The sequence below is a fragment of the Fusarium pseudograminearum genome, chromosome 3, assembly GCF_000303195.2.
Source record: "Fusarium pseudograminearum CS3096 chromosome 3, whole genome shotgun sequence".
Classification (NCBI taxonomy): Eukaryota; Fungi; Ascomycota; class Sordariomycetes; order Hypocreales; family Nectriaceae; genus Fusarium; species Fusarium pseudograminearum.
This window is the reverse complement of record NC_031953.1, coordinates 2,604,704-2,629,140: the sequence shown is the minus strand read 5'-3', so window position 1 is coordinate 2,629,140 and position 24,437 is coordinate 2,604,704. Positions and strand designations below refer to the sequence as shown.

The 24,437-nt window shown below is 48.5% G+C and overlaps 9 protein-coding genes across 9 annotated transcripts, besides 1 other annotated feature; 5 read left to right on the top strand and 4 right to left on the bottom strand.

The window, feature by feature from the left end:
- Positions 1–2,503: 2,503 nt before the first annotated feature.
- On the top strand, positions 2,504–2,894 carry FPSE_06134 (uncharacterized protein; the record flags this gene model as incomplete). Its single annotated transcript, XM_009259252.1, has 3 exons — positions 2,504–2,511; positions 2,580–2,649; positions 2,709–2,894. 3 exons carry the CDS (start codon positions 2,504–2,506, stop codon positions 2,892–2,894), a joined length of 264 nt encoding a protein of 87 aa, XP_009257527.1.
- Positions 2,895–3,452: 558 nt separating this feature from the next.
- On the bottom strand, positions 3,453–9,056 carry FPSE_06133 (uncharacterized protein; the record flags this gene model as incomplete). The annotated part of the gene is made up of 3 exons (XM_009259251.1): positions 3,453–4,787; positions 4,838–8,888; positions 8,986–9,056. 3 exons carry the CDS (start codon positions 9,054–9,056, stop codon positions 3,453–3,455), a joined length of 5,457 nt encoding a protein of 1,818 aa, XP_009257526.1.
- Positions 9,057–9,537: 481 nt separating this feature from the next.
- Positions 9,538–11,876, top strand: FPSE_06132 (uncharacterized protein; the record flags this gene model as incomplete). Its single annotated transcript, XM_009259250.1, has 2 exons — positions 9,538–9,857; positions 9,908–11,876. The coding sequence occupies 2 exons, from the start codon at positions 9,538–9,540 to the stop codon at positions 11,874–11,876; spliced, it is 2,289 nt and encodes a 762-aa protein (XP_009257525.1).
- Positions 11,877–12,437: 561 nt separating this feature from the next.
- On the top strand, positions 12,438–14,005 carry FPSE_06131 (uncharacterized protein; the record flags this gene model as incomplete). Its single annotated transcript, XM_009259249.1, has 5 exons — positions 12,438–12,621; positions 12,671–12,868; positions 12,918–13,021; positions 13,079–13,309; positions 13,361–14,005. The coding sequence occupies 5 exons, from the start codon at positions 12,438–12,440 to the stop codon at positions 14,003–14,005; spliced, it is 1,362 nt and encodes a 453-aa protein (XP_009257524.1).
- A 499-nt stretch (positions 14,006–14,504) lies between these two features.
- Positions 14,505–15,657, bottom strand: FPSE_06130 (uncharacterized protein; the record flags this gene model as incomplete). The annotated part of the gene is made up of 3 exons (XM_009259248.1): positions 14,505–15,227; positions 15,278–15,430; positions 15,484–15,657. The coding sequence occupies 3 exons, from the start codon at positions 15,655–15,657 to the stop codon at positions 14,505–14,507; spliced, it is 1,050 nt and encodes a 349-aa protein (XP_009257523.1).
- A 349-nt stretch (positions 15,658–16,006) lies between these two features.
- Positions 16,007–17,062, bottom strand: FPSE_06129 (uncharacterized protein; the record flags this gene model as incomplete). Its single annotated transcript, XM_009259247.1, has 3 exons — positions 16,007–16,048; positions 16,505–16,781; positions 16,833–17,062. 3 exons carry the CDS (start codon positions 17,060–17,062, stop codon positions 16,007–16,009), a joined length of 549 nt encoding a protein of 182 aa, XP_009257522.1.
- A 396-nt stretch (positions 17,063–17,458) lies between these two features.
- FPSE_06128 (uncharacterized protein) lies at positions 17,459–18,709 on the top strand (the record flags this gene model as incomplete). Its single annotated transcript, XM_009259246.1, has 1 exon — positions 17,459–18,709. The coding sequence occupies one exon, from the start codon at positions 17,459–17,461 to the stop codon at positions 18,707–18,709; it is 1,251 nt and encodes a 416-aa protein (XP_009257521.1).
- A 797-nt stretch (positions 18,710–19,506) lies between these two features.
- Positions 19,507–20,846, top strand: FPSE_06127 (uncharacterized protein; the record flags this gene model as incomplete). Its single annotated transcript, XM_009259245.1, has 3 exons — positions 19,507–20,260; positions 20,320–20,528; positions 20,583–20,846. The coding sequence occupies 3 exons, from the start codon at positions 19,507–19,509 to the stop codon at positions 20,844–20,846; spliced, it is 1,227 nt and encodes a 408-aa protein (XP_009257520.1).
- Positions 19,765–19,874: a repeat region.
- A 2,092-nt stretch (positions 20,847–22,938) lies between the features above and the next one.
- On the bottom strand, positions 22,939–24,205 carry FPSE_06126 (uncharacterized protein; the record flags this gene model as incomplete). The annotated part of the gene is made up of 4 exons (XM_009259244.1): positions 22,939–22,982; positions 23,032–23,588; positions 23,638–23,980; positions 24,088–24,205. The coding sequence occupies 4 exons, from the start codon at positions 24,203–24,205 to the stop codon at positions 22,939–22,941; spliced, it is 1,062 nt and encodes a 353-aa protein (XP_009257519.1).
- Positions 24,206–24,437: the final 232 nt, after the last annotated feature.

Below are 24,437 nucleotides of genomic sequence, written 5' to 3'. Positions count from 1 at the left end.
TGACGACCTATGCAGGTGGCATTGAGTGGTGAAGGTAATAAGGCAGCTTCTTGTTTCGCGTAAAGCTGACGTAGGTTCCTTAATTGCAAAATCCCTATAGGTAGGTCTCTCAGATGTCGGACGTTTTAAGCGAATGGACGAGGTCTGTTTGTGAGTCTAAAAGTATGGATGGGTGAGAGGCACAAGTCCTAACCACGCTCGCTATGTATGCTTGGTTGTGTTTACACTGAAGCCGAAAATACACAAGCAATGATGATGGAGCTTGAGGTATTAGGGTAAGCTAATTGCGTTGGGTACCTGTGATGAGTTGTGATGAAAAGCGAGTGACCAAACGAATGAACGAGTGTGCGAGCAAGAGTGAGAGTGAGAGTGAAAACAAGCAGGGATGATGGTAGAAGGAAGATCGAGGTTGAAATTGAGATTGAGAGAGAGAGGGAGGAATACGAGAGATAGATTAACTAAGATGATGTATGTATGCATGCCGCTACTGTGCCATTCCCAGACCCAGCTCAGGTACAGACAATACCGTAAATTCACTGGATGAGGGTCGTAAACTTTGAATCTGACTTCCAAACTCAATTGTTACTGCAATGCAGCCTTCCGTTGATATCGGGTTGAGTATCACTATCATTGAGTCGTTACCGTTACAGTGCAGCTGCATGACTCCTGCAGGCAACGTGGAATATAGCACGGGTACATTGCCACTTGCTGAGGTGCTTACTGGTGGAAGCCCTTCATTTCTTTGATATAAAACTGTTCGACGGGATAATATGGACTTGATCATTCGAGGCGAGGGTTGCTGCAAGCGGCTACTGTCTTTGTTGCTGAGCAATAGGCACAAACTTACTGTGATGCACATCCACCAAAGTACTAAAGATAAGTGCCAAAGTATCCACTGCTGGTGCAATTGCGTCGTGGACGGACATGGACATGGAGATAGATTTACCAGGATCTAAGCTTGGAACTCGATCAGTTTAATCACCCTGTTTGATTCTGTTCTGCCCTACAACGGCGGCAGGCAAGGGACTGGACTCTCCACAGTGACGAGACATGACCGGCGATCACAGCTCAACTCAGATATCTCAAAGTCGATTCTTGATTCTCAACGTCTACAATGCAATATATGTTGTCCGCTAAAATTGGTGTCATTGCATTTAACCCATTCCTTATCACACATTTGAGTCACTCACACTTGTAGAAAATCAAGGCCCTCCCAGCTGAAACCACTACTGCGACCCAGCTGTACCAACGAACTACCTACCTATGGATCATGAGAATGGAGCCTGGCACTAAAAGCAGATACATAAAAGAAATGCACCATGAACTGCAGTTGCAGTAACAAGGTAGATGCTTACATAGTATGTCGTTGACTGCCTCGGAGTGTCTAGGTGCTTGATCTACAGGGCTCTCAATGATGGACCACCTTTTTATTTCAATGCTGGACTTGTCCCTTGTGCAACGGCATCAAATATTATGAAATCTGGGTAATAACCCGGGTCGTCAAATGATTTGCAACCATCCATTGATAAACACATGGATAGTATAGTGCTGTACGTAATCATCGACAATCAGGGACCTGCCGCTATGTTTCCATATTTGGCTCTAATACCAAACGTTATCTCCAACGACGTCAAAGAGTTGCAGCATCACCACGTCAGTCTCTCTCTCTATCCTGCTGCCTCCCTCACCCTCACCAGCTGCTGCGCCTCGTCCAGTTCCGAAAAGAGACAGCACTTGTCAGGTAGGATGCCGCGTCGATCAGTGTTTCATGATTTCGCCATCTATAAGTGAAAATACACACAAGAATAGCAACATGCTGCTCTCGGTATACATCACTGGTCAGATGCAGGTATATACCCAGTTACAGATTAGTAGACTAGAATACGTGGTGGGCTGTAAGCGAGTTGGTTCTTCTGATCTACGGAACAACAGTGAGGGGTAACTAAGCGGGGAGGTTCTCGCATGAACGATATTCTTATGATTAAACACACATTACGTGTGAATCTTGTTGTAAAAGACAAGAATAGATGTGAAGCGTCAAGGTCAAGTCTGCAGGCAGACAGTCCAAGCTGGTAGAAAAAAGTAGATCTCCACTATCATGGATACCTGACTACGTCAGACCAGGACTTGTCCAGAGAAGAAGCAGAGAAAACAGCACGTTCAAGAGTACCTAGAATACACTACACAGATGAGACATGATAGATAGGGGGTCAAAGAAGCGATTTTTCAATATTTACAGAGTCTATAGCCAAAATACCTAAGCAATTGTAGCTGTAAAGTCACGGTCCGTCCTCCAGTGTAGACTTAAGTTCAACCAATCCGGGGTAAAACGATAATGCGATCCCGCCGATAAGCCGAGTCTTCCAAGCTCTGTGCTGCTTATCTCAATCCTGGCTACGAACGGGTATCCAGGTCAAAATTTCAACAACATCGACGTCAACCCACCACAACGGCCTTATAACCTCTAATTCATCAACCACATCACCACCCCCAACCCGCCAAAATGGATATGTACGCTTCTGCTTCTCCCGAGAACTTTCCAGCCGATCATGATACTGACCAAGTCTTTCCAATTGTAGGCTTTCAGCCGCCGAGCAGCGCACTCTTGAGCAGCGCATGCAGAAGCGCCAGGTCAAGGAGTTTATGGGTGTATGTCTATCCCGAGATAGGACGTTCTTACCGATCCAATACTAATTCTCACAATAAAGGCTTTCGGCGGTCTTGTCGAGCACTGCTTCATGTCCTGCGTCGATGACTTCACCTCCAAGGCCATTTCCAACCGGGAAAGCGGCTGCATCAACCGCTGCGTCCAGAAGTGGATGGCCTCTCAGCAGCGCATCAGCGACCGCTTCCAAGAGCACAACGCCCAGCTCACAGCTCAGATGAACAAATAAGCGCGACAGAGTCGGAATCGCGGCGTGTACGAATAGGAAGAAGGATATACCAACATAAAAACTCCGCACGAGATCTACTCTATGGCGTCAGATGTATACTGGAAGACCGTCTCCCATGATACCGGAAGGGGATGAAACGACGACGATGATATCGGGCGCGGCAGGTTTCTGTAGCGCCAAATTGTACTTCTACATTATAATGGGGTATAGAAACGAACGGCTGGGCTTGGAACTAGCTGAACTTCATGGAATAAAAATACGACCCATTTCTCCTTCAGTCACCAAGTTGATAGGAAGGCTCGCTGGTCATTGTTATTTTATAGCTCAAGTACGGCCGCTCATGCTGAAACTTATCAACCGTGATAAAACAAATATGATATTGTGAATCGATTTCTCTCATCACTGTAGCCATCCGTTATCAAATTAATCAGATAATAATCTTTTATGCCTTTGCACAATGCACATGACCCGTTTCCAACGCCAATGACCTGAGCTACTACTGGTACTATACATCTCGGTAATAATCGCTATTTTCTTCTCTAAAACCTTTCATCATATTCAATTCTCCGCCTCATCACTCAGCACATCCCGGATAGCGTCCAGTTGAGCTACAGCTTTCTCCTCCAAAAGACTATCATATGCTCCAGCGGCGGGCTTCATACCCCGCCAATCCATTTCTCGTTGTCCTAACGGCATAAGTCGCTCCTTTAGCAGCTTCTTTGTGCTCAACCAAAACTCGACGTTTTCCAGAAGGTTTGCTGAGTCCCATTCGACGTCCGGGATGTCCCGGTTATTGTTTACACGAAGAGCAGCAAGTACTCTCGTGAGAAGAGCCAAAGAATGGACTTCAGAGATAGCCACAAGCGTCAAGTAGTGCGGTGACGCTCGAGACTGTGTACGACTCGCTCCCGGTGCCTCGAAACGGTCCACACTTGCTTCCAGTAGGTGTGGGAATTGGTTAAGGACATATGCAACCTCTGGAGCAATGGTAGCACCCAAAGCTGTGAGCAAGTTCAACATTAGGGGCAACAGTCCCTTGGCCCAGATACCGTAGCAGCGTTGCACAACAGGAGAATCTGAGTAGGGTGAGATGTTGGACTTGAGCATGAACTTTGTCAGGTTCGCCGATAGAATGTTGCTCAGAATTCCATCACAGGCCATCTGCTCGGCAACCAAGGGTAGAGTAGAGAGTTCAAGCAAGAACAGCATGCTCAACTCGCCATAAATTGGGTCACCCTGGTCAGACAGCCTGTCAGCCCAAGAGTAGAGGGATGACACAGCATGTAGAACTTGATGCTCAGTCATAATGTTGAGCACCTGGGTCTGTGATTGGTCCATGTTGGGCAGGCTAAGGCATGCTTGGAGAATGGCTGTCAGTAGTCCAAGGTCCTCTGGTGACATACTGGTCTCGTTGTCGTGTACCAGGCTGACTAGTGCGCGGAAACCTCTGCCGACGACGCGGTCGAGGACGTTCAGCACGGTTTGTGTAACCGTCACCGTGGTTCCCTCAAACACATCTTGGGTTTCTTTCTTACCACCAGTGTGGTACGCACGCAGGGTGACGAATAGAGCCTTCAGCAGGGTACGATAATATGAGATAGACTCTGGTCCCCAAGGCTCTTCAACTCCGTTCATTGTCCCAACGAGGGTCGAAAGAAGCTGGTTGATGTCCTTCACTGGCACAGAGGATTTGACAAGCCGTTGAATCAGCACAAGGGCAAGGTTTGCCCGGGATTCAACCAACTTGAGGAAAATATGCTCAGGCCCAGGGATGCCTTGGTTTGCATTTAAGCATTGCTGAGCAACCTGCAGCATTTGTTTCTCCACAGTGTCGTTCTTGGGCAGGCATGTAGAAAGTTCAACAAGTAGAAACTCCCAAGCATGGAAAAGGGCCTATTTATCGGGTCAGTTAGGGTAACAAGAGACTGGATGTGGTAACTTACAAGCTGAGCATCGACAAGGGACAAGTTCGTGTTTGCGCGCTCCATCTCTGCCTTGAAGCCATCATCCTTTCGAGCCTTCCAGCCAGGGTCGAACCGGAGCATCTCATCAGCACGCTCAAGGTCGTAGTAGTAGCTCTTTCCTAACTCTCGTGGCTTAAGAGCAGTTCGTTTGAAGTAATCCACAGGACAGTCAGAGTACTTGTTCGAAAAGTTCCTTGCAAAGTTATTGTGCAAAGACTTGTTGTAGCCTCCAACCTCGACTCCGTCACGGAGGTAATAGTCGAGATCGCTGACAAGATTCTTTGCCAGCGTATCGGAATTACCAAGGTGTCGTGAATGGTATAGCTGCATAGCAAATGTCTCGGCAACATAGGCGGCTAGTCTTGCCTCGAAGCCGGCACGAACAGCGTCACTCTTGGCAGTGAGGTTGGATGGCTTGAGTTCTCGAACATATGCTCTGAGGCCATCCAGGTACGCTGTGTCTTTTTGCAGTGTGAAAACAGTCCAGGGCCAGAAGTTCTGAGCTGAGGCAACAAAGTCAAGTATGACCAGTGCTTCGCTCACTTCAAGATCCTTCAGTTTTCCAAGCTTGGCAAGTCCTGTGGCGAAGACTGAGTTGGAAGAAACATCAGTCTTTTTCTTATCCTTCATCGCCTCTCTTGGGGTTTGTCCTGTAAGAAGACAGTTGGACATCCACTGCTGCCTGTTCCTCAGGATAGCAGAGAAGAATCTCCAAGTTGCCTTGACTTCTGTTCTTAACTCGAAAGGCTTTCCAAGGGTTGACAGAAGCTGCAAGAAAGATTTGGAAATTTGAGGTCCCAAATAACCAAGTAGCGAAGGAGGTTCGCTTGAAGACTTGCCAGCATTGACGACCAAAGACTCCAGTAGCCACATTGTAGGTCTGCGATAATGGTCAGATGCTGCACATAGACGTGCAAGCAAGGTCGAGCTCTTAAAGAGATATGTCTCGATCATGCTAGAGGATTGCTCGAGATAATTGGCAACCCGCAAGAGAGTGGCCGATAGCTCTAGGACAGCGCTCAACTGTAGGTGAATCATCTCCACACGCCTTGGGTAGAGTGTGCTATCGGCCGTTGTGAATGCTGTAATTAAGGAAGATAAGAGAGGCTGGAAACGAAGAGACCCAGTCGAGGGTGAAACAAAGCAGTCGATAACATAGGAGGCGGCTGGTCGAAGGCAAGAAGTCAGGTTCTCCGAGGTGGAAGAATCGCCAAGGCTATAGCTGTACAAGATGATTTTGTGCAGGATAGGCACGACATCTCGAAGAATTGATGAGCGGCAAGTGTCAGACGCAAACCTCCAGGTGGATGTGTTCTCAAAAATATCGACACCCGCTTGAGCAACCGCATAGCTGACCTTTGCCAACACCTTGTCAGCTGTTCCAAGCCAAGGGTTCAAGTCCGACTTGCTCCTGCCGGCAGTCTGAATGCCAGCTCGGCGTTGAACGGCTGAAGTCATCGCAGTATCAATCAGGTTGCCGAACAGGCGCAGACAAGAAGACAAAAATTCAAGCCGCTCCTGGACTAAATCTAGGCTGCCCACAACCTTGGTGAGTTTGCCGGCTCTTGACTCGGAACTTAGTAGCTCGCACCGAGAAAGATAGGACCAAACTCTGCTGGGGTAGATTGGTAAAACGGCGTCCAAGAATTGTATGCAAGAAGTAAGAATTGTCACAACGACATCCTCACTTTCTGCCAGGTCAACCTGCATATAATAGTCCATTGTATCACAAACTATTGTCAACAAATCCCTCCCGCTGCCCGCATCAATGTGCTTCTTAGCCTCTAGGAGAATATCGTTGTCTGCAAGCACTAGGGCTCCTGCTGTATCTTCTTGAGCGGCGTTCAGCTGTTCCATGCGAATGAGCGTCGCGAATAGAGAGATGACTTCGGCTGTTTCCTCAGGTTGGAGCATTCCAAGTTCAGATTGATAACCTTCCTTCATCAAGTTGATTTCCAGCCGACGGCCCAAAAGGGAAATTGTTGAGTGAGGGTACTCCATTGAAACAACTCTGCCTGTATCTGTGACGAAGCGGCCATATGTGCCAGCTGGTATTCTGTACGAATCATCTTCGGCACGCCTACCGCGCCACGAGGGGGACAGTGAGATGATAGGGATGTCCTGTAGCAGGCAGAAAGTGTTTGTATTCTCATCCTCTTGAGCGAGTTCGTAATCTTGAAAGTGGTCAGGGAGAACGAATGTTAGTGTGGGCGTCACCCGAAGAAGGTTGTGAATCATCTGCGACCGCTCTCCATCGCGGAGGCTCGTTGCGCTCGCAAGTGTTCGGCAGAGAGTAATGAAGGGCATGAACTCGTAAGGGTACCTGTCAAGGGCTTGCTGAAAGAAGAACTCCAAAGCGAGGTCATCATTGACCATAGAGGCGAGGATATCCTGCTTTTCCGAAAGGTTTTCCTTGGACGAGAGATCCCAGTAGTTTCGACCAGCGCTAAGAACAGAAAGCAAGGCGCTCACGGGTTCTGACTGATAACCAACAATGGGGTACGAAACCTTGAGGAGTTCCAGGAACACGTTGCGAAGTCGAGAACTGAGCAAAGGTGTCATACTGCCTTCATCAGAGGGACCTAGGCTTGATGCCATGTTGGATATCACATCAAAGACTCGCCCTTGAGCTGTGACCGCCGATGCGAGCTGTTCCACCACGACAAGGTCCTTTGAAGCCGTCGCATTTTCAAGGAAACCGTCGAATTTTGAGGATTCGATGGAGAAAATGCTGCCTGCCGAATTGCGCCTTGCAACTGGTCGGATTACACCTCCAGCCTCAAAGGTTTCTCGCGCATTCTGTTGCAGCAAATTGTCTCGTTTTTCGGTTCTGGCTTGATAAGATACGTTCATGCGATGGAGGAGCAATGTCCAGGCGAATATGACGGGCGAAGCATTCTCAGAGTCGGCGTCTGCTGCATTGAGCACACTCTTGTGAACTTGCTCGAGGACATCGGAGGAGAGGAGATATGTATCATAGGTGGTATCGGCTTGAGTCGCGTCCTCCTCTCTCTCAGAGAGATAGGTCAGTGAACGAGCTGGCTTAAGTAGGATCAAAGACACGGCGACTGAAAGTGTCTTTAAGGGCGTAACTAATGGGGCAATGCTTTCGTGGATCGGCTGAACAGCGTCAAAGAATCTGTAGACGTCCATCAACGAAAACCACTGATTGACAGCATTCGAGGGCGCAAACTCATCGCCAAAACTATCCACTATCTGAAACACAACGGACAAGGCGTGGACAGCTTCGGTTAAAAGAGTTCGTATCCAGTCAATTTCAACCTCCTCTGTCACCCACTTTTCGTCCGTAACAGCTTTGAGGCCGGATTCGATGCTGCTCATGGAGTCTGTCAGAATTTGAAGGTAGGTAGGCAGTAAGGGTTCCGCATCGTCTCGCGAAGGTAAAGTCAGTCGGTAAGTCTTGGCCAGGTCAAGATCGACATTAGCGAAGGTAGGTAGTCTCCCGTATAGTTTGATAGAGTTGGCGTAGTCCGCCGACATCATAAAAAATCGGCGTTCGGTAAGGTATGTATCGAACAGGCGTCGCTGTCTTGTCTCAGGTTTCTCGAACTCGGCCCATATCTCGTCAGCATCCAACGCAGATGCTGAGCCCAAGTCTGACAGGAATCCCGACCCCTGACCGTTGTTAAGCCCAGCGGCTTCTTGCAAGTTCTTTGCATCCTGCGATGATAGCGGACTGCTAAGGTGGCGAGCTGGGCGAGACTGGTGTTCGATAACGACGATGCGGAGAGCCGCAACTAGGTTGATTTTGGCATTCTTGCTGAGCCATTCGGCATCCTTCTTGATCGTCTCGATATCGGGTCGCCCATCTGAGCTGGCAGGCACGTTGATCGGCGCTGTTTTTGTTTGAAAATCTTTTTTGGTAGCTTCGTCTGTGGGTGCGAAGGTGCTGGCAGGATCCTCAAGAAGACGGTGAACATAGTCGTCGCTCAAAAAGTCGATAACGGCAGAGCTCGTAGTCCTCTGACCAGAGCTGTCGGAAAGCGCAGTTGCGATAAGCTTCCATGATCTGCGTAGGTAGGTTGCCCGTTAGAATACATGTTTGTTTACATAGGGATAACCGCAAAGGATGGATACTAGGTATGTGAAGGAATAATAGAACTTACAGAAGCACCCTCTCCCCAGTCAGGCATTGTTCTAGGGAGGGGAAATATGTGCGATCGGCCACCGGCGCCATTGCAAAGAGCGTCAAAAAGGCGACAGTGGCATGCGATGCATTACCTTTTAAAATAGGGTAAATGCGAAGTTTGATGCTTGTTGACGCGCCTGGTCGCGATGAGCTTTGGCTGAACAAGGTCAACTTTTTGGAAGCTAGAGAGCTCTGGTTTAGCCGACGTTTATGCGCTATTTTATCTGTAACCGCTGATCGGACCTTGGCCACCTTTTAAGGTTGTGCGCTTTGCGCACTGTAAGATACACTGTCAAGAGCACTGTAACAGGCATTGTTCTCCCGCCTGTAGAGCAGTGCGAATTCAACTGCCGTGTACCGGTGAGTTGTACAAAGGCGACTTCACTTTCTTTGTTCAATGGTTTATTAAATCCAAGTGAGTCACTCTTTTTCAACACCACCGTTTGATCTCACAAGGGTCAATCGAACAAGAAGCTGGGAATATTCTTGAAAAGGCTTTCTTTTTTCTTATTCTTGTTTGTGTTCAAAAATGGGTTCCTCAGATATCATCGACCACTCTCCTCACCAAGGTGATCCCTCACCTCCGATCCCGACCGCTTCCAATCTTATTGTCATTGACAACTACGACTCTTTCACTTGGAACATTTACCAGTACCTTGTTCTTGCTGGAGCTACGGTTACTGTCTATCGAAATGACAAGGTTACCGTAGAGGAATTGGTTGCCAAGAAACCCACTCAGATCATTATTAGCCCTGGACCCGGACATCCCGAGACTGACTCTGGAGTGAGCCGCGATGTCATCAAGCACTTTGCAGGCAAAGTCCCAATCTTTGGTGTCTGTATGGGCCTGTAAGTCTATGAGAGTCCCCAGGATTTTAATATCTCTAACATCGCCATAGCCAATGCATCTTCAATGTCTATGGTGGAGAAGTCAGCTCCGCTGGTGAGTGGCTTCACGGCAAGACTTCACCTTTGACCCATGACTCCAAGGGTGTCTTCTCCGGTCTAAGCCAGGGTGTACCAGTTACTCGGTATCACTCTCTTGCCGGCACCCATGTTACTCTGCCTGAGGACTTGGAGATCTCCTCCTGGGTTGCCAAGCCTGATGGCTCTCCTGGTGTCATTCAAGGTGTGCGTCACAAGAAGTACACAATTGAGGGTGTTCAATTCCACCCTGAGAGCATTTTGACCGAAGGTGGACGAGCTATGATCACAAACTTCCTTCATATGCAAGGAGGTACTTGGGAAGAAAACACTCAGTTCCAAAAGTCCGGCACTGTTGCCAGCGACAACTCAACAGCGCCCAAGTCTAAAAAGACCAACAACATTCTGCAGCGAATTTACGCAAACCGAAAGGCTGCAGTAGAAGCTCAGAAGCAGATTCCTTCTCAGAGGTTCGAAGACCTCCAAGTCGCTTATGATCTGAATGCCGCTCCTCCCCAGATTCCTCTTGTTAGCCGGCTACGGGAGTCTCCCTTTGATGTTGCTCTCATGGCTGAGATCAAGCGGGGTTCTCCTTCAAAGGGTATATTTGCTCTTGACATCTCTGCTCCTGCCCAGGCTCGAAAGTACGCCTTGGCGGGTGCGAGTGTCATTTCTGTTCTGACAGAGCCTGAGTGGTTCAAGGGCAGCATTGAGGACTTGAGGGCAGTCCGACAAGTTTTGGACGGCATGCCTAACAGACCCGCAGTTCTGCGAAAGGAATTCATCTTTGATGAGTATCAAATTCTCGAGGCCCGATTGGCTGGTGCTGATACTGTTCTTCTCATCGTCAAGATGCTTGACACTGAACTTCTGCATCGCCTATACAACTACTGTCTTCAGCTGGGAATGGAGCCCCTCGTCGAGGTTCAGAATGCTGAAGAGATGACAACAGCAGTCAAGCTGGGTGCCAAGGTCATCGGTGTCAACAACCGTAACCTGGAGAGCTTTGAGGTGGATCTCAACACAACCGGCCGGCTACGCAGCATGGTGCCAGAATCTACAATCATCTGCGCACTTAGCGGCATCAACACTCACGATGACGTTCTAATGAACAAGAGGGATGGCGTCAATGCTGTTCTTGTCGGTGAGGCCATTATGAAGGCGCCTGATGCCAGTGTTTTTATCAGTCAGCTGTGCTCTGGAACCGAGCCCGCAGCCAAGACTGGCGTCGCACCATCTTTGTATGTCAAGATCTGCGGTACTCGAAGTGCCGAAGCTGCGCGAAGGGCTGCCGAGTCAGGGGCAGACTTTGTTGGAATCTGTCTTGTCCCCAGCGCCAAGCGATGCATCTCACACGAAACCGCCCTTGCCATTTCAGAAGCTGTGCGCACTTTCCCCAGCACTCGAAAGTATGAAACACAAGTGTCAGCAGTGGATAACAAAGCCAAGGACTTTTTCGAGGCTGCAACTCAGAGACTCAGCAGTCCCCGGCCTCAGCTCGTCGGCATCTTCCAGAACCAGCCCCTGAGCGAGGTTCTTGAGAAGCAGAAGCAATACAACCTCGATCTTGTGCAGCTACATGGTGATGAGCCTATTGAGTGGGCCAACCTCATTCCTGTGCCAGTTGTCCGATGCTTCAAGCCAGGCCAGGTTGGCATCGGCCGTCGCGGATACCACACAGTTCCTCTCCTCGATTCGGGCTCTGGTTCTGGCAAGCTTCTTAACGTTGCAAATGTCCAAGCTGTTCTGGAGAGCGACCCTGAACTCCGCGTCTTTTTGGCAGGTGGCCTCAATCCTGACAATGTTGCTGAGTCTGTCAAGGCTTTGGGTCCCCTAGCTGACCGCGTGATTGGTGTTGACGTGAGCAGTGGCGTAGAGGAGGATGGAAAGCAAAGTCTTGACAAGATCACAGCGTTCATCAAGGCCGCTAAAGAAATCCGATAGAATATTAGATAGATATATTTATTTATTCACAAATCCCAATTGCAAGTCTAAAATTTACTCGTACAGCCATTGACAGTGCGTAGCAGCTGCGTTCAAAATTTGGCTAACTCGCAGGTGTGCCGTTGGCATTGGCGTTTGTCAGTTTTGAAAGCTGCCCGGCACTGCAGCTCTGAATCACTGCCTACCGACCGACCTCTCTCTCATTGTGTGCACCCGTCAACCTTTGCAGGCAGAAATTATTTTATTGTTTTATTCGTCTCTTCAACTTACATTTCTTCGATCTCTTTACTCTCGCTTTCTTGTAAACTTATTCATCTCTTCACACACTTCGATCACATTCATATTGATCAATTCCAAGCATTTCACTCTTCGACTCCTTCCCCTTGGCCCTTCATCTTCGTTTCCTTCCTTCATCTATTCTCCCTAAAGACTTTATCATATCTTGCTCTATCCTTTCAACATCGTTCGGTTCTCATTGTCAACGCAAGCTCGTGCTTTCCATCGACCATCACCATCCCTCCTACTTTAACAACTACATCTCGAGACAGCCAAGCAACACAAATGCCCAGTCAGATCTTTAAAGGAAAGGTCTTCGCCGCGGCGGGACCTCTTCCTGGTCAATTCACCGTCGACAATCTGAAGCGATGGACTTCTCTGCGAAAAGGCATCTTCCTAGATGATTTTGACGAGAGTGTCACTCATCTCCTCTGCACCAGAGAGCAGTGGGACGAAAAGGTCCCCAGAAGTATGGCATTATTCCCCTTGATTCAATTACATCCACTTATAATTAGTAGTTAAGAAGGCCCTGAAAGGACCCAAGAACGTTTCGATCATCCACTCTGACTGGTTCGAATTCTCCACGGTCCATGAAAAGAGGTTGCCAGAGAGGGACTACTCCATGAGAAGCCTTCAGGCGAAGCAGAACGCCAAAAGACGAGAGAAAGAACGATGGGAGAAGGGCATCCAACTGGGCAAGAAATTTGTCAACACGAGTACGGCGTTCTCTCAGTTGTTTGTTTGCAATTCAGACTAACATCGCAGACTTCTACCACCTCTATCGAGATCGTCTCAACTTTGTCTACGAGGTCGACATCACTCGGGATGATGAAGCGACCGGCGAAATCGGCCAGAAATACACCCTCTACGTGAGTTACATCATGTTGTACGCAGCCTATCTCTGTATACTGATTATATCTACCCAGTTGTGGGAATCCAATGCAAAGCCACACTTGTACTTGTTCGCTGCCCGGTTTCTTAAGAAGAAAGGCAGCTCTAAGCCATCCTATCACCGCCCTAGCCCTTATGAAGGGTTATGGCGGCAGGAGATGGACCTTTTCATGGATTTCTTCAAGAAGAAGACTGGCATTGATTGGCAAGATCGTGTGTCTCTAGCCAACACACAGCCAAGCTCCTACTTTCAGTATGCTCCTCCAGTATGTCAATCCCCCTGGTCTGTTCCAATACAATGTACTCATGATATATAGGCCAAAGGAAGACCTGTCGGACGACGCCTCCGACATGACCTTGACTATAGCCGAGAGATCAACGCGCATATTCTGGGATTCCCGTGGCCTCCAGTCGAGAATTCCGAGGTCACAAAAGACTCATCAGAGAACGAATCCGACATGGGCCCAAGACCCTTTGGGGATGAAGACGATGTTATGACTTCACCACCTGACTCTGCTGTTGTTTCAGAGGACGAGTACCAGGAAACAGAGCAAGAGTCTAAGCCAGCGCAGGAACAGAACTCCGGTACTGGCCCTGGAAGCCCTGAACGTGATGCGAAAAAGATCACATCGCCTCTCAAACCAGATGACGCACCAATTGAGGATAGTGCTCCTACTATCGACACTCAGTCCACCGAAACCGAGGGTCGCAGCACACAATCTAAGGGAAGACTCGAGACTCCTCCGCATGAGATGGAGATAAAGCCCAAAAGTACCCCGGCTGGCTCAGCCCCTCCAAATCCAGAGGATACCCCTACGTCTCCAGCCAAACCTGCTACTCCAGCCCCATCCATCGATGAGAATGGTATCTCAGAGTCGTCCAGCGAACCTCTCGTGATCTTCGACAAAGAAACTGGGATGGGAATTTCGCTGGAATTTGAACCACGAGAACCATTAACTTAGGAATCCATCGGGAGGCTAGGTGATTTCGCAGGTTTGCTTCCTCGCCCTTCTTAGGGCCATGTAGACGAGTTTCTTATGAAATTTTGCTTTACGAAATTAATCAGGGCAACAGAGGGGATTCAAAATACCAAAGACAATGATTATGGTAGCTGTTGCTAGGAAGACTTGGATTGGGGGTTATGCTTTACAACGGTAGCAAGATCATACCTACCTAGTCAAGACATGGTACAAAGATTAGCTAACTTATGTACATTATACTATCATATGCTTTATGAGAATTAGTAAATGCTAAAGCATATTTGCAACTCATTGAACATGAACTTCATAACTAATGACCAGGACTTGTTATGTACAGGATAGTGGCATTGGTTTCAGACAACGCCAAGGCATAGCTCGGCATCGCAGCCCTTGAGTTTATGTGTCATTTGTAGGCTGTTGCTACGTATTCTTTGGTAACTATGCCTCGGCCCAATTACGGGTCTCGAGCCTCAACTCCCTCCTAAAATCTCAACTTGGGCATAAAGAAGACGACCAAGAAACACACGAGCATAAGACCATACACCATGGCATACAGCTTGAGCCTCCCAATGTATCCCTTTCCTTCCGTCATCCTCTTCAACGTACCCATCCGACCCCTTGCCGCCTCCATACTCTGCTCCGTCTTATCCATACCCTCACTCGCACGACCTACCACGTCCTTATCTGCCTCGAGGGTATCAGAGAACCTCTGTGAACTTGACTTGAGGGCGCCCGCCATCTGCAAGATCGATTCAGAGAGAGCTTCCTGCTCGGAGCGTTGACGGTCAAGCAAAGCCTCGGCTGTTGCTGTTGAGGTTTGGGGCGTGGAGGGTTTACCACGGTTGGCAAAGAGGGCGGCGCGTGCGGTTGAGTGTGAAGAAGGTGATGGTGATGTATTTTTACCTCGTGGTCTAAGTGTTTGTGATGTTTGGGTGGGTTGCTGGGTATGTTGTACAGGTTGGGCAGTCTCAGGGGCTGCTGTTGAGGTGGGCACTGACGGCAGGGTTGAAGCTGGAGCTACCGTTGCTAGTATTTCTGTTGTTTCTAGGGGTTCTGGTTCGGCATCGTCTTCTTGCCACGAGCTTTCAGTTGGCTGTCCTGTTGATATAGAGTCCATAATACTGTCGCTGGGTGTGGGTATTATCTCTGAAAGAATGTCTTCTTCGTCGGTACTTGCATCGTCATGGTCTTCATCAAGTGCCACCTATTGATATGTCAGCCAATCGTCCACCTCCTTTTCAAGTCAACAATTACCTGTCTCAAGTCTTCTAGTCGGTCCAGAAGCAATTCTAATAGCTCTCGTTTCCCGTTCAAGTCTCCCTGTACTTCAGCTCGTCGACTCGGAGCTTTGATTGCCAGCGCATCGTGTTCCAATTTCGATAATGCATTCCGTGCGTATTCAAGGTTCTGCAGCCAATATTAGTTTGCACTCGAATCGAAATGGCCGTGCCGGCTCTTACAGATGCCACTCTTGCTCTTTCAAACTCGCTGGATCGTAGTCTTCGTTCGCGGTCGTTATCGGTATGTAGAACAGTCTTTTGTAATCGCGAGAGCAGGTTTCCAAGCTCTTCTGAAGCAATATCAATTGCGCTTCTGTTAAGCGACGGGCTTATCGGTTGCGAAAGTCGCGCCATGGTTATTTTCTTCGGTCGATCTTTTGGGTTTGCGATGTCTCTGCGACAAGTCTTTGGTGTTTCAGTGACGTGTGAGGTTCAAGGAAGCTCAAGCTACAGCGGGTCTTTGTGGCTCGAGCCTGTGTGTGGTAAGCCACGTCGCAACTTACACCACCTGGTCCCTGGAATTGTATGTACATGTATGACAATGAGATGAACTACAGTGAAAGGCTTGCTACTATAATAATAATATTATTGTTGTTGTTCTTCATGTAAGGTCTTTTCTTGCTTTCGACTTGTTTATTTGATATAAATGCATGCATTCATGTGTCAATTATTATCTCACGAGTTTAAGCATATGTCGCAGTCATCATGACATATTCTGTTGGATCTGCTTATGACCACACTGTGACTATCAACACAAAGAATATAAATACAAATAAGAATGATAAAGCCACGTAGAGTAAACACATTGAGTTTATATGATCAATCACCATATTAATGCAGCAAGATAGTTGGTAAGGCAGACAGTCTCTGACGCAAAAATTACCCTATACCAATAAACCAAAGTGGAAGAGCATATGGATGGATATCCGACCCCAGTCCCAAGGTCTCGAACGCCCTGCGCCATATGCGGAATAGCAAACAAACAAGACCCAAACTGACAATCCTCCAGGCTTGAACTATGCATATAGCAAATGCCCGTTTCTCTTCATGCGTCCAGCCGTCGTAGATCGAAGTCTCCCGCAGTAGCACAAGGAGTACCCTGCAAATGGTAAAACTCCTCCAGACAGTGACCATTTCAAAAAGACAAGAACAAAACTCGACTGCGCTCTCTCAGGCTGGATCAGTCCCTGAGTGGGCTCACTTTCCCTCTCTCTTCCTCATCATTGTCCTCCTTCTCCAAGGCGCTGCGTAACCTCTCTTCTTGTCGCTTCCAGTGACCACCCTCCTCGTAGTCAGCGCTGATATTCAATGCTTTCCGTAGCCGCTCGCTCTCTTTGATTTTGGCATCGGCCATCTCGTGAACCTGGTGCTGCTTGAATGACTTCTTGGGACCTCCTCCTCGTCTTCCCGAGTTCATCTCGGCAAGCAATTTCTGTCGAAGCTCATCGCAGCGCTTGTCAATCTCATCCTCATCGACCCTGTGTTTGTCAGCATAAGTAAAGGCACAATTAAAACATTGAGGCACGCACTCTTCTTCTTCTAGTTTGTCTCTGAGATCGAAAACCTTAACTTCGACCTCGCGCTTGCGGTCATGTTCCAAGATTCCCTTGTCTGGTTGTCGTTGCTTATGTCTCAAGCTATCGAGGTCCTTGGGATAAGGGGCGCCATAGTCCCGGGGCTTGATGTGAGCAAGGTTGCGCTGGACGTAGCCTGAGGTGCCACTGCCTCGAGGGGTGTTGAGACCAACGTTGTCGGACATGCTTGGTTGATAATGAAGAGTTCGGTTCTTTGAGAGGCAAAGAATCGCCTTATAGAAGAAGCGACTGATGCGGAATGGTAATGTTATATGCAATGAAGTTTGTTATGTTTGCGACAGCGACATGTGGATCTAAGTGATGTAGCGATTTGGACCCCTTCCCTGCCATAATGGTATCAGTGTCTCACCGCCTACCCTTTACAACTGATAAGATAAGAACAGTCGCCCCTCCATGTTGGAGGGGCATAGAATATTTCGATGGAATTTGTAAGTGAGTCAGTCAACACTTGAATATTAACAGGACGACTCGATATTTACTTTCCTGAAACCGGTGTCATTTGAATTCAAACTCAGGATAAGGGAATCTCCGTTTTTGAAATCTTATACCGCTAGTTCACGATGCCTCACGTTCCTTCTTCAGCTGATGCTGACAATGAAGGCGATGCGCCTGAACTTGTCTTCCCCCCTGTCACCAAAGATCATATTCAAAACTGCTCCTACGACTCTTGGTTTCCCAAGTACAGAAGCTCTTGTCTCAAATCGCGTATAATCCCCCTCCCTCCGGCTTTCGTTGAATACCTTCATGAAGATGGTATTATCCTAGCGGATGACGACGAGCATCAAGATGAACCAGAGGAAGAGTGGCACGCATCATCCAACACATCTGCGAGACCACAAGCCCGAGATCCTGAATCATCAGACGACGAAGATGATGGGCCCGAGAGATTGCCACCAAACCAAAGATTCCCAGAGACACACAATCTCATCAAGGAGACGATTGCTGAATTGGGTGGTTCAGTGGCGCCCAAGTTGAATTGGTCATCGCCCAAGGATGCAAAGTGGATTTCACCTCACCAGAACACACTCAAATGCACGACACCCAACGACATCTATCTACTTCTCAAGTCGTCTTCCTTCGTATCTCATGATCTCGATCATGCCTTTGACGACTGCACCTCGGCACCTCCCTCTCGGCCATATGCACCCATTCTTGTTCTGAGACCATTCTTCTCCCCTCATGCTGCCCTCGAGTTTCGATGCTTTGTGAGGCACCGGACGCTCATTGGAATTGCACAGAGAGACCTCAACCACTACGCTTTCCTCGAGCAGATTCGACCACAGTTATGGCGGAAGATTAAAGATTTCTTTCATGACAAATTGAGGCTGACTTTCCCCGACGCTAGCTTCGTCTTTGATGTCTACGTTCCTGAGAACTCTTTCGAGAAGGACGGACTTGGAAAGGTCAGACTGATGGATATCAACCCATGGGCAACTCGTACAGACAGTCTCCTCTTCGGGTGGCAAGAGCTTTTGGAAATGGACGTCCCGAAACCCCTTTATGGCACATCGAGCACTGAGGCTGATCCGGATGTTAGTGGTGACGATACAGCTACTGAAGGCGAGGATGTTGACGAAGATATCGAGTACCAACCTGATATGCGCCCTGAGTTTAGGATCATAGCGAAGGACGATCCGGCTGCTTACAACTTTAGCAGCCCACAATATTCGGCTCATAAGCTGCCAAAGGAGGTTGTGGATGCAAGCATGGCTGGCCAGGGTGGACTGATGGAGTTTGCGATGCAGTGGAAGGAACTCACGGAGGGACGAGGAGATGGTATTTGGGAAAAGGCTGCCGGTGCTGGCACATAGAGCATTTGGAGACCGAATACAAGTTGTAAAAGTGATATTAATGAATATGGACGATCTCATTGTGTACCTCTAAGAGTGATTCGGCTGGGATTGGACATATTTATCGAAACATGCAGTATTCAAACACAACGGGTATATACAGTTCAATTACCAAAAGAAAAAACGAGATGATAACACTTTGCCAACTGCTTCTGTCAGACAAGTTCGCTTCATTAGATAGAAGACGGACAGTTGAAGATAGTAGGTACTGAGTCGTTACATTGTGGCTTGGATATCATTGTTCTTTTGATCAGAACCACCACTTGATACTCACCTACGATTATCTGAGATGGCCAACCACCACCCCAAGGCACAGTGGCTAGGCATACGCGCTATCATTAATTTAAACAATCGCTGACCGCGAAAAAAAATGATGCTCTCAAATCACGTAAAAACGCGAAATGGCACCGTGCGAGCGCTTTATTCGTACCCAACTCTGTTTACTGTGGGCCACCCTAATCTTGTCCCCCCGGTTTCTCGCAAAGCGCTCTCTCACTCCACCTCTACTCTCTCTCACCCCCCAGCTTGTGTTCTCTCTCCGTTCTCCCACTTTTCTTCCCTGTAACCTTACCCCAATAACCACTCATCGACGCCGCTGGGCACCTTACATCTAAATACACTCCCTACCGTCTATTTTTAAACGCTTTTGTGTAAGCCAACCTTTATATCATCAACCTCAAGATACCTACAGCGGAGGGAGAGAAGCAAAAAAAAAAAAAACACCTATTTTCTCTTACTCTCTTCCAATCGTCGACAAGATGCCCAAGGCCACGGGCCAGCGCTCAGTGAGCGCCCGAAATAACCCTGTCGGGAGTCGTTCTTCTCGACGCATCAGCAACTCTGTAGCTGCTGCCAAGGCTGCTGCCACCAAAAAGACCAACGCACAGAACCCGATCAAGGAGGAGCAAGTACAGGAGCTTGAAAGCGATGACCAGGAGACCCCTCAGGATCCTGAAGGTCACCCTTCAGCTGCCGAAAATGCCTCTTCAAACGAATCCATCGACAGCTCTGCTAATGAAGAGAACGATGAGAACGAAGATGAAGAAGAGGAGGACGAGGACGATGGTGAGAATGACGAAGACGAGAACAACAATGAGAATGAAGGTAATGCTGAGGATGAAGAGAACACTGCTCTTCAAGGCCCAGCACCACCTGGTTATACCTGGCAACTTGTGCCCATCACTTACCATGGCGAAACTGCTGGAAACGTCGCCTCCCGAATGTTCGGCAAAAAACTGAACGTCAAGAGCTCACTTGCTAAGAGATTGTTTGACGAGTTGGCAGTACGTCCAGCAAGCCAGCGAAACCGCAAGACAAAGCTCAATGTGTCGCGGCGTAGCAATGCCGAAGCTCTTCTGTGCCACCTTACCGGTGTTCGGGTTCAGACCGCTTGCAAGAACTGCTCGAGAAGCCACGGTCCCTGGCACGAATGTGTTATCTATGACGGTCAGATGTGCGGCAGTTGCACTAACTGCTGGTACAACGCGAGCGGTTCCCGTTGTACCTTTCATGGTAAGTATATTTAGACAGCCAAGTGCTGGTAATAAAAACAACGCTAATAAACGCGATAGACGACAATCAAGCTTGCCTATTTCTTCCTGCGGCATTCCCCGCCATGCAGATGCAGATGCAGATGCAGTCCATGCGTATTCCTACTATGCGTATGCCTGCCATGCTCCCTGGAACAAACAATGTTCCCGGCCAACAGTATTTAGAATACGCCAACGGCCAGCCAGCTGCCCAGGAGGAGACTCCCCTCGAGCGCCTGCAAAGAATCGGTGTCAACGCTGGTAACTAGAACCTGCCCAGCTCAACCGCTGACCTGATCAACGAGGCCATCCAGACTGGCATTTCTGGAACCCCTCTGGATAGACTCATTTCACGAGTGGAGAGTGCTGCTATTGAGCTTGGCAGTCGCGTGGGTGAATTTCAGGAGTTCATCCAAACCCCCGCGGGTTACCTCATGATGGCCCAACGCGCGGCTCAGGATGCTACCCCTTCTTCCTCAACTGTCGAAGAGCTAGGTTCTGTCGAAGAGAACGGTTCTGACGAAGAGCTCGGTTCTGAAGAAGAGCTCGGTTCTGATGAAGAGAACTAATTCATCTCGCCACTGTACCGTCACCGCGAGTGAACGGGCGACCTTTCCAGGATTGAACCAGCTAGTATTCATTCACGCCCAATACCTTGGTTGACTGCAGACAATGGGGAAAACAGAAGAACCCCACGGAAGAGAGCAGACATCAGAAAAAAGAAAACCGACAAAAACATTTACTAGAGTAGAGCCGACGTGGTAAGTCTCACCACTTGAGACCATGTCTTGCAACCGTTCACTAACTGGATATGATATGCTAGGCTCCGTTACATACCATCTCGATACTTGGACATACAGGATTCCCATGGATCTTACTTAGCCCATATGAGTTCGTCGCAACTTTTCAGAATCATGTCCCAAGTTTACGATTGGAAAATTATCTCACCTACGACTGGGCGAGAAGATTGTACACTACTGTATCAGGATCGACACTTTTCACTATTTCCTTTTGCGAGATTTCCTTTCTTTTTTTCATCATACTGGATCGATTGATTTTTATACGGAAGTTGTATCAACACTGTCAGCATTCATACCTTTGCCGATTTATCTCTTTACCGTACGATTGTGTATCACGGAAGAGTAATGGCAGTTCAGGCTTTCACACGAACAGTGAAGCCACTCTCTGCAAGGGCGGGGAAAGTATAGGATGCTCCCTTATAGGAGCACACATCAAAGCGAAAATATCGGCACGGCTGGCATGATTTCACCAGCGATATCAGTAATCTCTGAGAAACCGAGAGAATCTGGCAATCACTTTTTTGGAGGGGGGACAACACAGCCTGACCTGGATCAGGGCTAATATTGAACAGCGGCATCCAGTTGATTCTCATGTGAGCCTACTGCGAGGCTCCGGGATGGTTCGTCCGCCCCAAGAGCGCAGTATGGAGACGAGAAACATCATGTCAGCTAGTTCAGATAGGATCAAGGCCTGTATGTTTGGTAGTGCAAATTGAATGAATAGCAACATCATCGGGCCTCTAAATGTGACATGATGCATGAATCAAATAGGTACCTAGTATCCATGACCAGGGACCACCTACTTTTGAAATGTTGTCTTGAACCACCATCAACTCGCACTACATGAAGACAAAGTCACATGACTGTGGTTGTTTGTCTGTCGACAGGTCACCGTGTACGATGACCAACAACATGTCTAACACAGATCAGATCTATGCATGTCTCATCACCAGAGACAATAGTCCCCATCCTTCTGTAGGGTGAGGATTCGCTCCCGTCGAGAAACGTGCGTGGGTAGCGCATGCCGATCAACCTAGGGTGAGTCTGGACAAAAACAGGCATGCGTCAACGATGAGAGGAAACGTCGGGGTATGAGGAAAGAAAGGTGAGTCGACACAAAATCAATATCAGACTGGGTTTAGACGGCAAAACATGACGTTCCGTTTGAGGCGGTATACTTGATTTTAAGGATGAGAAACGTGTGGAAGCAATGAGAACTTTACAGTCGATATACTTGATAGTTTTGAAAATTAAGCGTTAAACACCATGGGCGGACGTGTAGACAGACAATGCTAAAGCAACGAGTAGTGAGGAACGAACAATGAACGCATGGTAGGAAAAGAGCTTCGTAATTAAACAAAATAGATGACCACCTTCCATCCTCCTGTCGCCCGCACTGTTTAGATGCAAATAATGAACCTTTCCTTCGGCCTCGTTCATCACGCTCTTGAACGGGCAAATCATATCTTCCCCGACGTCGTGGGCGGCCGTGACCACGGGCCTTCGCGGCCCTATCGTCCGTGGTCGACTGGTCTTAAAAAATCTTTCTCCCTTTAAAAAGACGTTTTTGTGATACAAGGCAACTCCCATCCATCAACCAGGCAAAATCCTTACAAAGAAACGGAACCAAGGTCGACCTGGGCGCAGCCAAAACTAGCAGTATATCTAGCGTACTGGATGAGCCGGACCATTGGTAACCGGCGCCAGCCAAAGGAGTTGCGCAGTGAACACCGTGCCTCCGCTCCCTTGGCATGACGAGTACAAGAAAAAATCGTGAGCCATTTCCCCGTGGCCCATCTAAGCAGTGTCGTTATTAAGATCGAGGGTATTCGTGTTTTAGTGACAGCAAGAAAAAAATCATTTAGATAAGACCACAGAGACGAAGGTTCTCTTGGATAATGATATCTGTGATGCGTTAGAATTGTTTTCGTTTCAATTGTGCGAACAAACTTACCGTTGACAGCCGCCATAACAAAGCGGATCTGAGTGGTATCGGTGGCGCAGGTGAAATGGGTGTAGATCTGCTTGGTCTCGTGTTGGTTCAAGCTGACGAAGCGGTTAAGGATATAATCGCAAGCCGCAGCGTAATCGTCGCCGCCCTCGTAGTCGGGGAAGTAGTTCTTCATGGGGCTGACAGGCAGCTTCTCCTTGAATCGATCGATCTTGTTGAGGAACAGAATGATCGATGTCTTGATGAACCACCTTGAGTTGCAGATGGAGTCGAACAGGGTCAGGGCCTCCTGCATTCGGTTGACGGTCTCATCTTCGAAAAGGAGCTGATCGTATTCGGAGATGGCGACCAGGAAAAGAATGGTGGTGACGTTCTCGAAGCAGTGAATCCACTTCTTTCGCTCGGATCTTTGGCCACCAACGTCGAACATTCGGTATGTGAGATCGCCGATAATGAAAGTGGTCTCGGTGATACCTGTGGTCTTGACACGAGATCGGAGAACGTCCTGGTCGTTAGGCATGTAATCGGGAGCAGCGATACGTGCAATGTTGTCGAAGTAGCTATGGATGGTCAGTCGGGCTAACAAACAATTGCATCGGTTTTACATACTATCGAGCAGAGTCGTTAAGCTGGTATTCGCGTGAGCGCTTGAAACACTCTTGCACACCACGGTCCTTCCACAGAGCCTCAATGGCACTGCCAACCTCAGGGGGGAGGACATCGCCTTCAATCTGGGCTGGTTGCATGAAGATGGTCTGGACGTGGTACTCCATGCGTTGGTCCTCGAGAGGAAGCTCGAGAGACTCCATAGCCTCGAGAATAACGCGCATTGACTGGACGGTGTTGCTGAAGATGATTTCCTTGAAGGATTCCCGCTCATCGCGCGAGTAGCCACCCTCGTGGATAAGCTTCATCTGCTTCAGAATAGTGGACTTTCCGGATTCACCGGCACCTAGAAGAATGTGTTAGAAGGCGTCCGTGGTAAGAGATAAAAGGCGATGCGCCGCGATTTCGTTGGTTTCTAGTCGCGAAAGCAGCCTGGCTGGGTCGCAAACATACCGAGCAGCAACATCTTGATCTCGTTTCGCTGCATCATCTTGTCGCGCTTGAGCTGGTTCTCGATCTCCTCGTTACGGGCCTTGCCCTCCTTCTCCTCTGTGCTCATTCCGCAACCCATTGTGACGGTAGTTTGGCTTTGCTTCGAAACGGCGAAAAAGAATTACTGAAACTGATTAAATGAGGTGAGCGACGCGGTATCTGCTGTGTCGTCGATGTCGCAAGATATGGTCTGGGCTAAAGCCGTCGACGTTAGTTATTAACAATGCTCGCAGGTCGTGACGAGAAGAACGAAGGACTGTTTATGGCGGAGCGAAAGCACTTCCGACTTGTCAAGGTATAGAGAAGAGAAA